The following is a 13711-nucleotide window of genomic DNA, read 5'->3' as shown; positions in this document are numbered from 1 at the left end:
TCAAATTTGGTGGTAAAAATCATAGTGTATTTTACACTGCCTGTTTTGAGTTCATACTTATACCAAACCTTCATCAGTTCTCAAGGTAAATGGAAGTTGTAAAAGTAAAATATACAAATGTTATGATAAGTAACTTATCATTCCATACAATTTTCAATAAATACAAATATTTTTACTATAGCACTGCTTAAAAAGCACTCCAAGACTGTCCTAAGCCAGTAACATAATAGCCACACCCAAAACTTGCAAAGCTTTTTGATTTTAAAGTGGAGAAATCCCTATAATCATTATGTGAAAAACAAAACCCTAGGGTGCCAGCACTGAAAACAAAATGTGCTGGCCCACAAGCAGTAAGATTACAGAATGCAGTGATGACTAGAAAGGGCTACTCTTGATAGCTCTGTTTTTATACCAGCTCTCTAGTAATGCTGAAATATGCTCAAGATCTTAATGTTGCTACAAATCTTAAACAGACAACAATGACAAAAAATTAAGAATTAAAAAAATTCTGTGCTGATATTGTAAAAAATGCAAAATTAAAATGTAAACGAACTGGCTATGGTGTACACACCCTCCTCTTCCAAAATGCTTAAATATTACAAGAAAAGATTAAAAAGTGCCCAGACAACTAAAATACGAGCTTTCACGATTCTATTTTTGCTCTACAATTAAAAAGGCCACTGAGGCCATTACATGAGCAAAAAGAGGTGCAATTTCTTATTTAAACCAGTTTTATCTTTACCTTTCCTCTACGCCCATTGCCACCATCTTGATCTTCCCATTGCCAGTCAACTCCTCGCACCACCCTGGCACCTGCAAAGATTCCTCTTGCTGTAATTTTCTTTGATTTACGTCGAGACTCCAACAATACCCTGAAGTTATTAAAAGAAGAACCCACAAATGTCAACATAATAAAGGAAGTCCAAAACAAATCTTTGGGGATGGGAAGGAGAGCATCTTAAAACAAAAATAACCCACAACTGCAGATTTCAGTGCATGAATCACACAAGCAGTACACAAGAAAAAACCCCATGAACTTCCAAAATCTGATTCATTGAATGTTTATGATTAGTTGTTAAAATTCTAACAATTTTTCTCCAGACTTCCTACTACCAGCATTCATCTTGTAAATGCGTGCATATAGATCTGTACTTATATGATTGAAATCATTAAAGTATGTGCAAAGCCATATAAACACATCTCTGTTTCTCTTAGATGTGCTCTAAGCCGATACTTCTGTCCCACAACTGCTCTGTCACTTTTATTCAGAATTATGCTACTAAGAGCATCTCTTTTCCCTCCTCTCAGTTTTTCTACATGATTTTTATAGCATCTTTTAGCAAATTTAAGTCAATATAGTAGCATCCATTTCTTCAGTCATATTATGTGTTTTTTTTCAAAGGAAACGTCTTCTATTCCTTCTGACTTCAGCAGAACTGAAGTATAGAAGCCTAAAAAGAATGGTTCACGATTATTTAACTAGAAATAATAATCTCAAAAGCCACCAATTTTCATGTAACAAGGCTTCTTGCTTCATACCAGGAATATGTCACCAGGCATGAGAATTTTTCAGCTGACATTTGGAATGTTTCCTGACCACTTCAGGAAATTTCTCAGCATCCTGCTAACTTTTAACATCCAGCAGATGGCACACAAGGAAAGAGTTCAACTGTTACAATCAATATAAAGAGCACATGAAAATATTGGCCATTTTTTCCCTAAGAAAAATAAAAATTACCAAAAACACAAAGTAATCTCCTTTAGAGAAGTTTCTTAACCTACAAAACTGAGACAAAAACCTACATACATTACTTCATTATGCCACCCATACAATATCCCAGACCCAAAATAAAACTGTAAGAGCTTATGCTTCCCTTCATCAAAACGTTCTTACATGTCTCTTGCCATTTTTCCTGTGAGACATCCCTCAAATTCAACAGCACTGTTTTGCCCTTTTCTCCTCCCTAAAATAGTTAGCTTCCATCATTTGTTCTCAGCTAAGCTTGATCCAATAGAAACAGCTCTTTGGCAGAAGAAGCTGCTTTCTAGATAAGAGCTCAGTGAGTGTAAACAAAGAAAGGAAAAAAGTGACAAGATGCAAAAAAATTTCAGCAATATTTTACACAGTGTATAATCTATCTGTAAAACTAAAACTTGTACTGCATTCACCATAACCAACCTCTTAAAACTACAAAGGAAACCTCAGCTTAAAAAAGAAAAAAAGTCTGGCAAGCATTCTCAAAAGCAACAAGACTTCAAAAAAACCAAATAAATAGAAAACGTATGTATTTTGTCACCTATTCTCCTTTAACTAAATTAAGACAGCATCTCAAAGTCCAACTTCTAAGTCTTGTTCTGCATTCAAAATTGCAATTGAGGGTAAGTTTACGATACCCATTTATTTGGTACCTAAAGTTACTGGTGTGAGCCTCCTAAAAACAACCAACAAAAAGTTCTTATGTTTTGATTAAGCCACTGACTTGGGCATCTGAGCCACAGTTAAAACCTTTAAGCAAGCACTTGAGAATGTAAACACAGACCCTGTAAGACATAATTTGAGACCTCAGGCTGTGTGCTCCAGCCACTTCCCTTAACTGTAAAAGAACTGATTAAAGCACACCACTAATTTACAGCATACTTGTAAATCTAACTTCTCCAAGAAGATATAAATGTTGTCTTACACATGTCACATTCAAATGAGGACCATATCTAAAAAAAAAATATTTTGATGATTTAATGAAAGACCATTCAGGAAACATCAGAGAGGTGACACCACAGTGTGTAGCCTTTACGCAGTGTTTTTCCATAGCTCTCCAAGTATTTAGCAGCAGGCAAATATCACTGTTCCCACTTAACTGGTACATAAATCATGACAAAGAGGGGCTTTGGACTGAGACAAGTTATTTAAAGTCAAGAACACCTATACAAGGACACACTAAATGCAATTTTGTTCCAAGTTCTCCACTGAGAGATGACAATAGATGCTTAAGAACATGAAAACCAAGGCAAGAGCAGAACAACCCTTCATAGCATCTTTTCTCTGCTTCCTGTAGTGAGCAGTTTAAGCAGTTCAAGTCCAAGTCCAGATCATCCTACTTCCCATAACCTTCAAGGAGGGTATTTCCCCTCAGTCTGTCCACACCATTACTGAACCTAATTAAACCTTCACATTCAGAATTCATCAACAAATCTTTTTGTGATTACGCATAGTATAAGGGTAATTGCCTGTGTTTTAAAGCTGCTATATGAGAACACAAAAAATAGGAAAGCCTCAAGGAGATTAAGCAAAACTGAATAATCATATCCTAACGTTTTCCTGTACTCTGTTCTTCCTAAAATTTCCATGTTTTCCAAGATCCAAAGACTTATCCTAGCTATTTGTCTCCCAGAAACAGAATCTCAAGCCTCTTACTCTCTTACCTAATCCAAATTTCAGTAACCACATGTTCAGCTTCAAAGTTAACCACAAATACCTATTTCTACTTGATTTCACGAGGAAAAAGTTAGGTTTTACCTTTCACTTCCCGGTGTGGTAATTCTGTAAAAACGATGCCTCAGGTGATGCTTGTCCCCATGATAGCAAACTGTGCACAAGTCATAATTTGTGCATTCAGCACATTTCCATCGGATGCCAATGATAGGTTGCTGTCGACAAGTATCACACATAGTCCCATCATGTTTGATACCTGTGGAAGGAAAAGAAAAAAGAAAAAAAAACCAAAAAACTTTGCTGCATCACTACAGACTTCTGTTGCACATCATTATAATTTGAAACCATATAGTAGAAATTTAACAATAAAGAAAGGCTGCTGCTTATACCCTATCAGCCTGAACCACTGAGGGGAAAAGATAGCGGACTTTGCCTCGTATCTCCAGGTGGCAGTCTGTTCCTGAAATATTCTATCTTCTCTCAGCTTAAAAAGCTGAGAAGGCTATGTCTGCTTCCTTCCATCTATACAAAGGAGAGAAAGAAAATGAGAAATCTTTTAACTACAAGTTAAAGGGTCAGAAATGGGTTTATCAAAACACACAGGGAAATCTAGAATTTTATCTCTGGAGTACAGCTATCAACACATGTTATATCACAAAGGCCACTGTGCTCAACTGTGTGTGGCAGCCTAAAAATTACTGCTTTGACTTACACATTTTGTACACTCGAAAATTTAAGTGCTTGTCTCTATTCTTTTTTATACAGGAAAAAAATTAAGCTCTCTTGGATAAATGCCATTAGCTTCATGAAAATGTTACCATTTTTGAAGCATTTTACTGTTATTCTGGTTTTGTTTCTAAAACGAATGTCCCAGAGACAGACCAGATGTAACCCACTAGCATGAGCTCTGCCAAGCCTTCCATAAAAACTGATCGCAAGTCATTAGCCTTACAGCTCTGCCAAGCTACAGCAGAGCAAAAATGATCAGTCACAGAGTTTCCATCCACCCATTCTAAATACAGGGAACAGCCACAAGTTTATTAAAAAAAAAAAATCAAATTCTACTGTTTGGAAAAAATTGAGCAATAGAAGAGAGAAGCACTACCATTCAGTCTGTAGCACTAGACAGAAATGAGCACTAAGAAGCTAGAGTAACACGGAGTTTTCCCAATCACTTCCCCTTAAAAAAATCCCAGATCAATTTGAAACTAAGTGAGGAAAAAGAATGGATTTTGCCTCCTCCATCAGGGATGCTTTCAGAAATTAATGCCAAATTCACTATAAAGCTATTAGTCACTTACATCCAACAGCTGAGCCATCTGTAGCAAAGAAAAATCAACAGTTGGAAAGGCAAAACTGAAGGAAATGCCTTCTTGTTTGATCATTTCACAGAAACACGTAATAGCTGAGGTTAGAAGTAAGGTTTGCAAATTGTCTCTTCCAACAACCACTGCTCAAAGCACGGCAAACTAGAGCTGGCTGCCCAAGACCATATCCAGTCAAGGTTTTGAGCACCACCAAGAACGTACTCCACAACACAGCATATGCAACCATCCCTAGAAAGAAAACTGTTTCTTCTGTTTCAGTGGAAATTCCTGTATTTCAACTTGTGCCCATTGTCTCTTGCCTTGTCATGTGGCACCACTGCAAAAAGCCTGGCTCCATCCTCCTTACAACATTCATCAGGCATTTATATACACTCTTAAGATTTCCCTGAGCCTCCTCTTCTCCAGACTAAGCACCACCAGATCCCTCACTCTCTTCCTCTACCAGACGCCCTTAAGATTCTTTGCAACACATTTGCAGCCCTTCACTTGAATCTCAGTATGACCACATCCCTCTTGCTCTGGGGATTGTACTGAAGCATTTTACTATTCTTTTGGTTTCAAAGCCGAAGTCTACAAGAGTGGATTCATTAAAAGCACAGAGATATCTTGTTTGTGTTTTTGTCACCTTGCTTAAAAAGACTAACTAGTTACAGTGCTTGGGGTTGAGAGGTAATATTTGTTTTGGTGTTATTTCTAACTGATTGCTAAAGTTGTATTTCACATAGAAACAGAAGTTACACATCTCTTGATTATATTCTTTTTTAATGCCTGCTGAACTTTTGGGAAGGCATTTGGCCAAGAAATACATTTATTCTGGATGTGAAGGGACTAAGGAATTGGGTGCTGTAGGATTCTTCCACTTGACCAAACAGCAGGAAGAAACAGCAAAAGAGCAGTATAATCAGGAATCATGTGATACAAAAGAGGTCATCTCACTGTAAACTTAAATAAAAACTAAACACTTCTTGACAGTGAGGCAAAAGCAGCTATGCAAAACTCAGCAAAATTTGTTTAGGAAAGATCAAGAAAAAAAATCATACAAAGATATTTGACTCAAGTCATTTTACTGACCACAGTTTCTGGGACTTAAAAAAAGAACAGTGCATGTCTGTACTTAAAAGTATCTGATCTAAAGGGACGTTTCTGTATCTCACAGATCCCTAAACACCATCCTGATAGAGATATGGCCTTTCTTCATCCATTCCCTGACACATGATTCCAGCAGCAACACCCACTTCAGCGCATGCCTCACCTGACCATGCTGCTCAGTTCTTTCCATTATGTGAGAAAAAGGGGTTTTTGCAGAGCTGGGATGCAAAGTGCATCAAGAAACATATCAGGCTGGAAAACAGCCAGGAGGAAAAATATTCAGCTGAACTGGTTTCCCAGTCCCATTCTTTGAGGTGCTGCTCAACACTACTGCCATGAGAAACAAAGAATTGCAGGGCAGGAGCAGGCAAGTAATCCTGTTACAGAATGTCTAACCACTGCACCAGAGATCTGGAGGGAGAAGCAGATTTGTATGCTTCTGGTGACAGTGGACTAAGACACCTTGAACTTCATCTGCTAAAAAAAGGATAAAACAAGGTGCTACTACTGATTACATAATGTGACACTAAACTCTTATTCACTGTCATAATACAAACAAAATTATTTTGAAAGAATTTTTGATCTATCTTCTTTAACATGTATTTAAGTTCAACTAGATATTATAGGTACACAAGGGTAGTAGGTTGACCTTGCCTGGCTATCAGGTGTCCACCCAACCAGTCTCTCACTCTACCTCCTCAACAGGACAAAGAGTGAAAACAAAATGAAACAGCTTAGGTCAAGCTAAAAGTGAAATGATTTACCAATCACCATCACAGGCAAAAGAGATTTGACTTGGGGAAAATTTACAGCTAATTAAAAAAAAAAAGAGGATGGTAAGGAAAACAAAAACTAAAACACCTTCTCCCAATACTTCACCGTCTTTGCAGAGACAACTGCATTCCTTCATTCCAAACACCTCTATCTCCCTGCTTCTTCCCAGGGTAGATTAAACTCACATAATCTTTTTGGTTGGAAAAGGCCCTGAAGACCATCAAGTCCAGCCATTAACTTAACACTAACAAGATCACCACTAAACCACGTCCCTAAGCACCACCCCTACACATCTTCTAAATACTTACAAGGATGGTTATTCAACCACTCCTCTGGGCAGCCTGCTCCAGTGCTTGACAACACTTTTGGTGCAGATGGGGAACGGAGGTCAGTCCATAACAGCTCCTCACACTTTTCCCCTGCCCCATCATGGGTCCTCTCCACAAGCTTTACTCCTTCAGGAAAACACTTTGAGCATGGGCTCCCCCATGTGCTGCAGTGAGGGTCCCTGTTCCACTGTGGCCTCCCTGGGTGGCACGAGGACAGCCTGCATCACTGAGGTGTCCATCGGCTGGTTAACCATCCACACGCCAGAACTCAGCACTGAGGACCTGACAGTGGCACTACAGATACTCAGGGGGAAGGAAGGAGACATTATGCGCAGAGTTTCAGACCAGCTTGGTTCTACCCCAGTGGACTGAAGGCTCATTAGTACTGAGATAATTTCAATTTACTTTTACCAAAAAGCAAAGCAGTTTATGCACTCCCAAACCATCCACGATGTAAATCAAACCACAGTATGTAAGAACAACCAGGAGGCTGCATCAAGTATAGGCTCTGGAGCCAAACTAAAATCCTGACCCAAAAGCAAAATCTGCCACATAAACTCTTCCCCTCTTCAAGGCTGTTTAAGAAAGCTTGAGAAACACAAATGTTACAAAGTTTCTATTAGGAAAGAAAGCCTTCATTAAACCCTTGGAATAAATGAAGTGCCATAAAAACTTCAAAGTTCAAACAGCAGCCTAGAGCTGACCAGCTGTGCACCAAAAGAGCACTCTAGCTAAAAAGAGAGCTAGAGCACTTTAGCTCTCTAAACTGAGATCATGAAAAAATTAAACTTCTAAATATTCTTCAAAATTTTCTAGAACAAGGCTATTTCAAAATTAAACAGGTTTTGTGTCATATACACTTAAAAAAACCAAAACAAACCAGGTAATGAGAAGGGTACTTTCACCATGCCTAGTTACTTTCAAATAACTGCTGTTTCCTTATGTCCCTTCACCTTTAGTACACCATAAAATCCAATATTCCTGATATCCCCATGTCATTAATGCTTTTTAGTACTTGAATTTCATACTAGTTTTCTACCTTAATGCCATACCTTATTTTCACTTTTCTCATCTCTTCCTAAATCTTCCTTGGATTACCTAGCCCACCATTCCTCTGTCACCACTCATTTATACATCAATTTCACAGCCCTTCACAAGTTTTTGAAACCCATGCTCACTCTTACAGGTGTGAAAAGAAATAAAAGCAGTGTTGCTCAAATTGCTAGTTGAATTTGTTACAAATAGGTTTTTTGTACTGAAGATAATTAGATGGCAATATACAGCTGTCCAATAGAAGGATTTTAACAGTAAAATCAGATGTACAAGGGGTATCCACGTTCACTCACTGTTAAACAGAAGACACCAGTAGTGATTTCACTTCTCAGAAGAAACAAAAGCTGGTTTCCAATGAAGTCATTACTCTCTACAGAACTGTAATGCACTAAAATCCCTTCATACCATAATGACAATACCACCATCAGGTACGGGATACTATAAACAACTTAAAAAATTATTTATATACACTCCAATTTAAAAAGCAGTAACAATGTTTTGTTCTTCCTATTCCTTCACCCCAGACCATTTTTACATTAGGGCCAGAATTCAGGTAAATTGAAAACAAAAAATTCTTAGAGATAACCAGTTAGATTCTGAAAAACTGCATGAAAACTCCAATGAGTGTTCCCACAAAAATAACTCATCTACTACATACACCATCTGGAAGTAGCCAGCTGACCAATTATTATTCCAGATACAAAATGCCAGACTTGCTAAAGCATGTGTCCTATCTGGTAAGGGAATCACAAGATACACAGGAAGGGAGAGGATTATCATGTAGGAGATATGGGGGAAGGGCAGGGAGAACAAAGAACACGTTTATTTAAAAAAAACACATCTCCCAAGTACCACTGCTCAGGAAGCTATTAATTTTTTTAATTTGTGAGGGCTCCTGTAGATATTTACAAGTAGCCACTAAAAAAATCTTGACTAACACAACTTGCTGTAAATTACATTTGATGTTCTAAAAGCAAGAACAAATAAACAAACACACAGGATAAATCATGGGTGCTCTGTCTTTTAAAATGCTTTGATATTTTTGACTTCATGATCAATTATGCCCCTTTTCAGGTACAAAGACCTATTAATACATACAGAAAGCCACTCATCTCCTGCAGATAACACCCAGATTTTCAGTATTACCAGAATACAGCACATTATGCTTTCCACACTGCACTGATGCACGCTCCAGCTGGGGGATAATTCTGTATCAAGATTTCCATTTCCTGACTCCAGCCCCTCCACCACCTCCCCTTATTCAAACACAACTTGGTAAATTCTTTCAGCAGGAAAATAATATTGTTACTTTGAATCAACTGTATAAAAAAAGGAAATGAATGACAAATGAATTCTGCTCTATAGAAAGCAAATCTTCAGAAGGAGAATAAACAGAAAAAGTTTCTGTATTGCTCATGGCTATTATGTGAACATAGCCAGATGTGCTCTCTACAAACATGGTACTTGTCTGGCCTTTAGCTCAGGCAAAAGGCTGCCTTCCTTTCTAAATAAAAAGCTTGGATTTATAACTTTCTTGCTTTTCTTCAGCAACTCAAAAAACAACTGTTTTTTCCAGAACACTGTCAAAAAAGGGGGACACTCAAGACTCGTAGATCCTGGCAAAAAACTACTTCATAGAAAAAACAGGAATTATCAGCAAGTAATTGAACAAGCACACTGCACTACTGATGTATCATATCTGAGCCCTTTCTCCATTGAGGAGCCAGCTATGCAGGATCTACCCAAAGTGTTTCTTCCATGTGAAATTTTGATTCTTTTTAAATCCTTGGTTTACCAAACCCTCTCAAGAGCTCTGTCACACTTAAAGCAATGTGGGCAATGTAAATATGACCACACCAAAGGGCAGCTAATACAGCAAGCCTGGTAGAGATAACCGAAACAACCCCAAAATTCATATCACAAGTCCCTCATGATCCAGATGACTACATCTGGAGCAAAGAGTTTATAAGACATTCTTCATGTAAATAAGTTTTTATTTTAAGAAGACTATCCTAGAATCTTAATAGCACTAAGGCTATTAAAGTTTTCTAAGATGTTAACATAGTGTCACAATGCTGGTAATAGCCTACAACCACTGAAAGACAAGAACAGTTTATCTTTTAAGTCTATGAAGCATAGTTCTGGCATATATATGCACATACATTAATCAAACTCAACTTGCCTATTTTTTTTTTAATAGAATGACCTTCAAACATAACTTTTATAACACTCTAAGTTCCTGATGCACCCCTACTGTTCTTGGCTGCACAGGCCTCAAACTTAAAGCAGCAATTCCAGCTGCAAGCTCCACTTCTAAGAACTTACCATCAAGACTAGTTTTGAACACATAATAGAAAGAACTCCCAGCAATAACCAATTTTTATTTTTACTATTTTACTTTTATATTTATTTTCCCTATAAACTTACATTGTGATTGTAAATTCATGAACCAGAGAATTTTTTTCATTTTAAACTATAAGAGCAATGACACACACTCCACTAAGTATCATCAAACAAAAAGCCACCCCATACTTTATAACATTTCCTTGCTCAACATCATCATTAATACTACCACAAGAAATTCCTGTTACCTAATTCCACTTACATTAATGTCCCTAGAGAAGTATCAAACTATATCATCCAAAGTCAGTCACTTACTCTAAACAATGGACAGTCACCACCATGGAGAAAAAACAAATCATTACCAAAAGGTGAAGAAGGAAGTGACTTAGACAAGACTACAAAGTGAATCATCAGTAAACAGAGGACTTCAGTCGAAACTGACAGCACCTTAACTCTATTAACTTTGCCCTTTTGTTACAACTACTTTACAGAATTCTACTCTTCCTATCTCCAGGAAATAAAGACCTCAAAAGTAACTCCCTCTTGCAAAAAGCAACGCTGGGTACCTACACACAACAGTTCCATGAAGATGAGGATGATGTTCACCAGAAACCTCAGGAAGAGAAATACCATTTTGCTAAGCCTGACAACAGCAATGTGTGTGACACAATATACAGTTTTATCTGAAACAGAACTTAAAATTCTAGTACAAAAGTATAAACAGAAATTAAAATCAGAAGGAATAAGGCAAAAAACAGAAATAGAAACATGACAGTTTTAAAACTGAATATTAAGTCTAGGCTTCCAGATACAGTTAAGAGGACACCATCTGCTTGTAAATATGTCAGGCAGGGCTAGAACAATGAGCATTCGAGGCTCATATGCAACATTTATGCATATGCTTCTGTTCTAAGAAGAAGCAGTCCCACTGGTTTCTACAGGACATCAAACACAGGTAAAAGTTTCTAAGCATAAACATCTGCAAGACAAGGACTGACAACTTGAAAGACTCCTCTTTCTTGTTTTAAAGTCCATTGCAAAAGGATTTTCAAAAAAACCATCATCATCATGCCAGTAGAGAGGAAGATACCCAGTCGCTGAAAAATTAAATCCATCTCAAAGGGTAACCATGCAATCTTTGGGGTTCTTTCCTTAGCAAGGTTTTTTGTAATTAGTTAGAATGAATTCCATGATTCTGTCTCCTCAAAAGTCTTTAGCTTTAAGTACTGCTATAATTCTCCTTGCTGTAACACTACACGTAGCTGGCACAAAGATGGTCTCTCCATCACGTTCTAAATGAAAGACATATTACAAAAGAGTACAGCTCAAGTGCCTCAATAAATCAGTGCAAACACCTCATTACTGAGGCCCTGACCGGCCCAAAAGTCACCTCACAATATTTCTGATAAAACTTAACAATATCTATATCTTTCTGCGTGAGCTTTCACTGTAAAAACAGGTGCTAAAATGAACATTTCCCTGCAGTGTTTTCAACACTAATACTGCCGCATAATGTCAGTGCAGATCAAATTCCATTGTCCAAAATGACAGGATTTAAAGCATAAATATCAAGCAGTTAAGTCATTAAAAGAATCAACTCATGCACTTCTTTTCCTCCCAATACCTTTACTGTTTTACAGAAGCTCTGGCAATACAGATAAAAGGCAACGTGCAGATTACAGGCACAAAACCACAGTATTTCAACCACTTAGTGTAACCTTTACAAAAAAGGTAGTACACATCTCTTCTGCAATTATCCCTATACTTGATTCAAGGATGACTGCCAGTATTTTACAAAACTGCTCCAAAATATAAATTCAAGAAGTGGGGATCGGGGCGTGAAAGCAAACCCAAACCTTGATGTATCACCCTCTCGGCTGCCTCTCTCCACCTCCTCCCCAGCACAACAGGAGCCTGCTGTCTGTGGCAGATCACTTTTGCTTTGTTTCCAATTTAGCAGTCCCGGGACAACTTCTGTCCCCGCGGCCCCGCGCTGTAGATTGCCCCAGGTTTCCGTGTACACACACGCACACAGACACACGGACGCGCACAGACAGACACCCACGCCCGGGGAGGGTGCCTGACTCCCCCCGCCCGAATCCAAGGCAAAGGCGCACCTCTAAAAGGGGAAGAAGGAAGGGCGCAATCCGCTCCCCAGGACGGGACCCCGAGCACCCCGGGGTGCTGCCCTCCGGACCCAGCGCCCTGGGGGTGGAGGTGCCTCCATTCCCCATCCGCTCACCGGTGGGCGCGCTGTCCAGGATGCGGAGGTCGTAGGCCCCGGAGCAGCGGTAGTTGGCGGCGGTCCCGTTGTCCCACACCACGACCACCTCCTCGGGGCTCTCGAAGCTGCGCACGGTGCCCACATGGCCCTCGCCGCCATCCTGCTTCCCCCACTTCCAGTCCGGGCCGCGGACCACTCGGGCCCCGACTCCTTCCACCATCACCCGGTTGTTCCGCGAGCTGCTCATCCCGGCGGCGGAGCCCTGGGGCGGATGGAAGGGGCGCGCAGCCCGCAGGCGGCGGAGGGGGACCCCGATGGGGGCGGCTACCTGGGGCGCCGGGCGGGAATCTCCGTCCGGCTCTTCTCCTTGCTTGCTTGCTTGCTTGTTTGTTTGTTTGTTTGCTAGGTCGCTCGCTCGGTCCCCTCCTCCCTTCCTTCCTCGCTCCCTACGCGCCCATTCCCCGGCCCCAGCGGCGTCCCCCGCCCGTTCCCACCGCCGGCCCCGCTCCCGCCGCTACATCCGGGACCTGCGGCCGCGACGGCGCCGGCTCCAGGGAGACCGGCGCGCCCGCCCCCGCCCCGCCGCGCCGCGCATGCGCGGGCGCGGCGGCGGCGGGCGCGTCGCTCGAGCGCCCCCTGCGGAGCCGCGGCGGGCACTGCCGCGCTCGCCCTGCCCCGGCCCGGCCCCCGGGCTGTGCCCGAGGGAAGGGCCGGGAGCAGAGGAGCCAACCGAGGCTGTTCATCCCTGCCTGAGGCTTCGCCAGGTCTCAAGCCCGGCCATTCCTTCTGGAATCGCGGCGTCCTGCCGCCAAGGGCTGTGGCGTCGCCCCGCCCGGCCCTGAGGTGATGATGCGGCGGCCGAGCCGCCCGCCTCCTTCTCCATCCGCAAGGTGCTTCTATCGCCCATGCTTCAGTGGCAGAGGGATTATCAATTCAATTGTATCAACTAAGTCATGAGCGATCTACCTCAGGTAAACCATAGAATTATTGAAGGGTTTGGGTTGGAAAGGTCTTTGAGGATCATCTGGTTCCAACCCCCTGCCATGGGCAGGGATAACTTTCAATAGAGCAGGTTACTCAAATCCCCATCCAAAGCAACCTTGAACACTTCCAAGGATGGGGCATTTTATGAACCTACAAT

At 40.8% G+C, this 13711-nt stretch overlaps 1 protein-coding gene across 3 annotated transcripts in view; it reads right to left on the bottom strand.

Annotated features, from left to right (window-relative positions):
- The window catches only part of MIB1 (MIB E3 ubiquitin protein ligase 1), a 77382-nt gene extending 64359 nt beyond the window's left edge, over nt 1–13023 (bottom strand). For all 3 annotated transcript variants that reach the window (XM_036398711.2, XM_036398719.2, XM_036398728.2), the window contains exons 1-3: nt 12589–13023; nt 3515–3686; nt 743–872 (exon numbers count right to left, since the gene is read on the bottom strand). In XM_036398711.2, coding sequence (XP_036254604.1) covers nt 743–872; nt 3515–3686; nt 12589–12817 — 531 coding nt within the window. In that variant the 5' untranslated portion in view covers nt 12818–13023. The remainder of the gene's footprint in view (nt 1–742; nt 873–3514; nt 3687–12588) is intronic.
- Nucleotides 13024–13711: the final 688 nt, after the last annotated feature.

The sequence above is a fragment of the Molothrus ater genome, chromosome 1, assembly GCF_012460135.2.
Source record: "Molothrus ater isolate BHLD 08-10-18 breed brown headed cowbird chromosome 1, BPBGC_Mater_1.1, whole genome shotgun sequence".
In the NCBI taxonomy this organism is placed as follows: Eukaryota; Metazoa; Chordata; class Aves; order Passeriformes; family Icteridae; genus Molothrus; species Molothrus ater.
The sequence above is the reverse complement of the archived record's forward strand: the minus strand, read 5'-3'. Positions and strand labels throughout refer to the sequence as shown.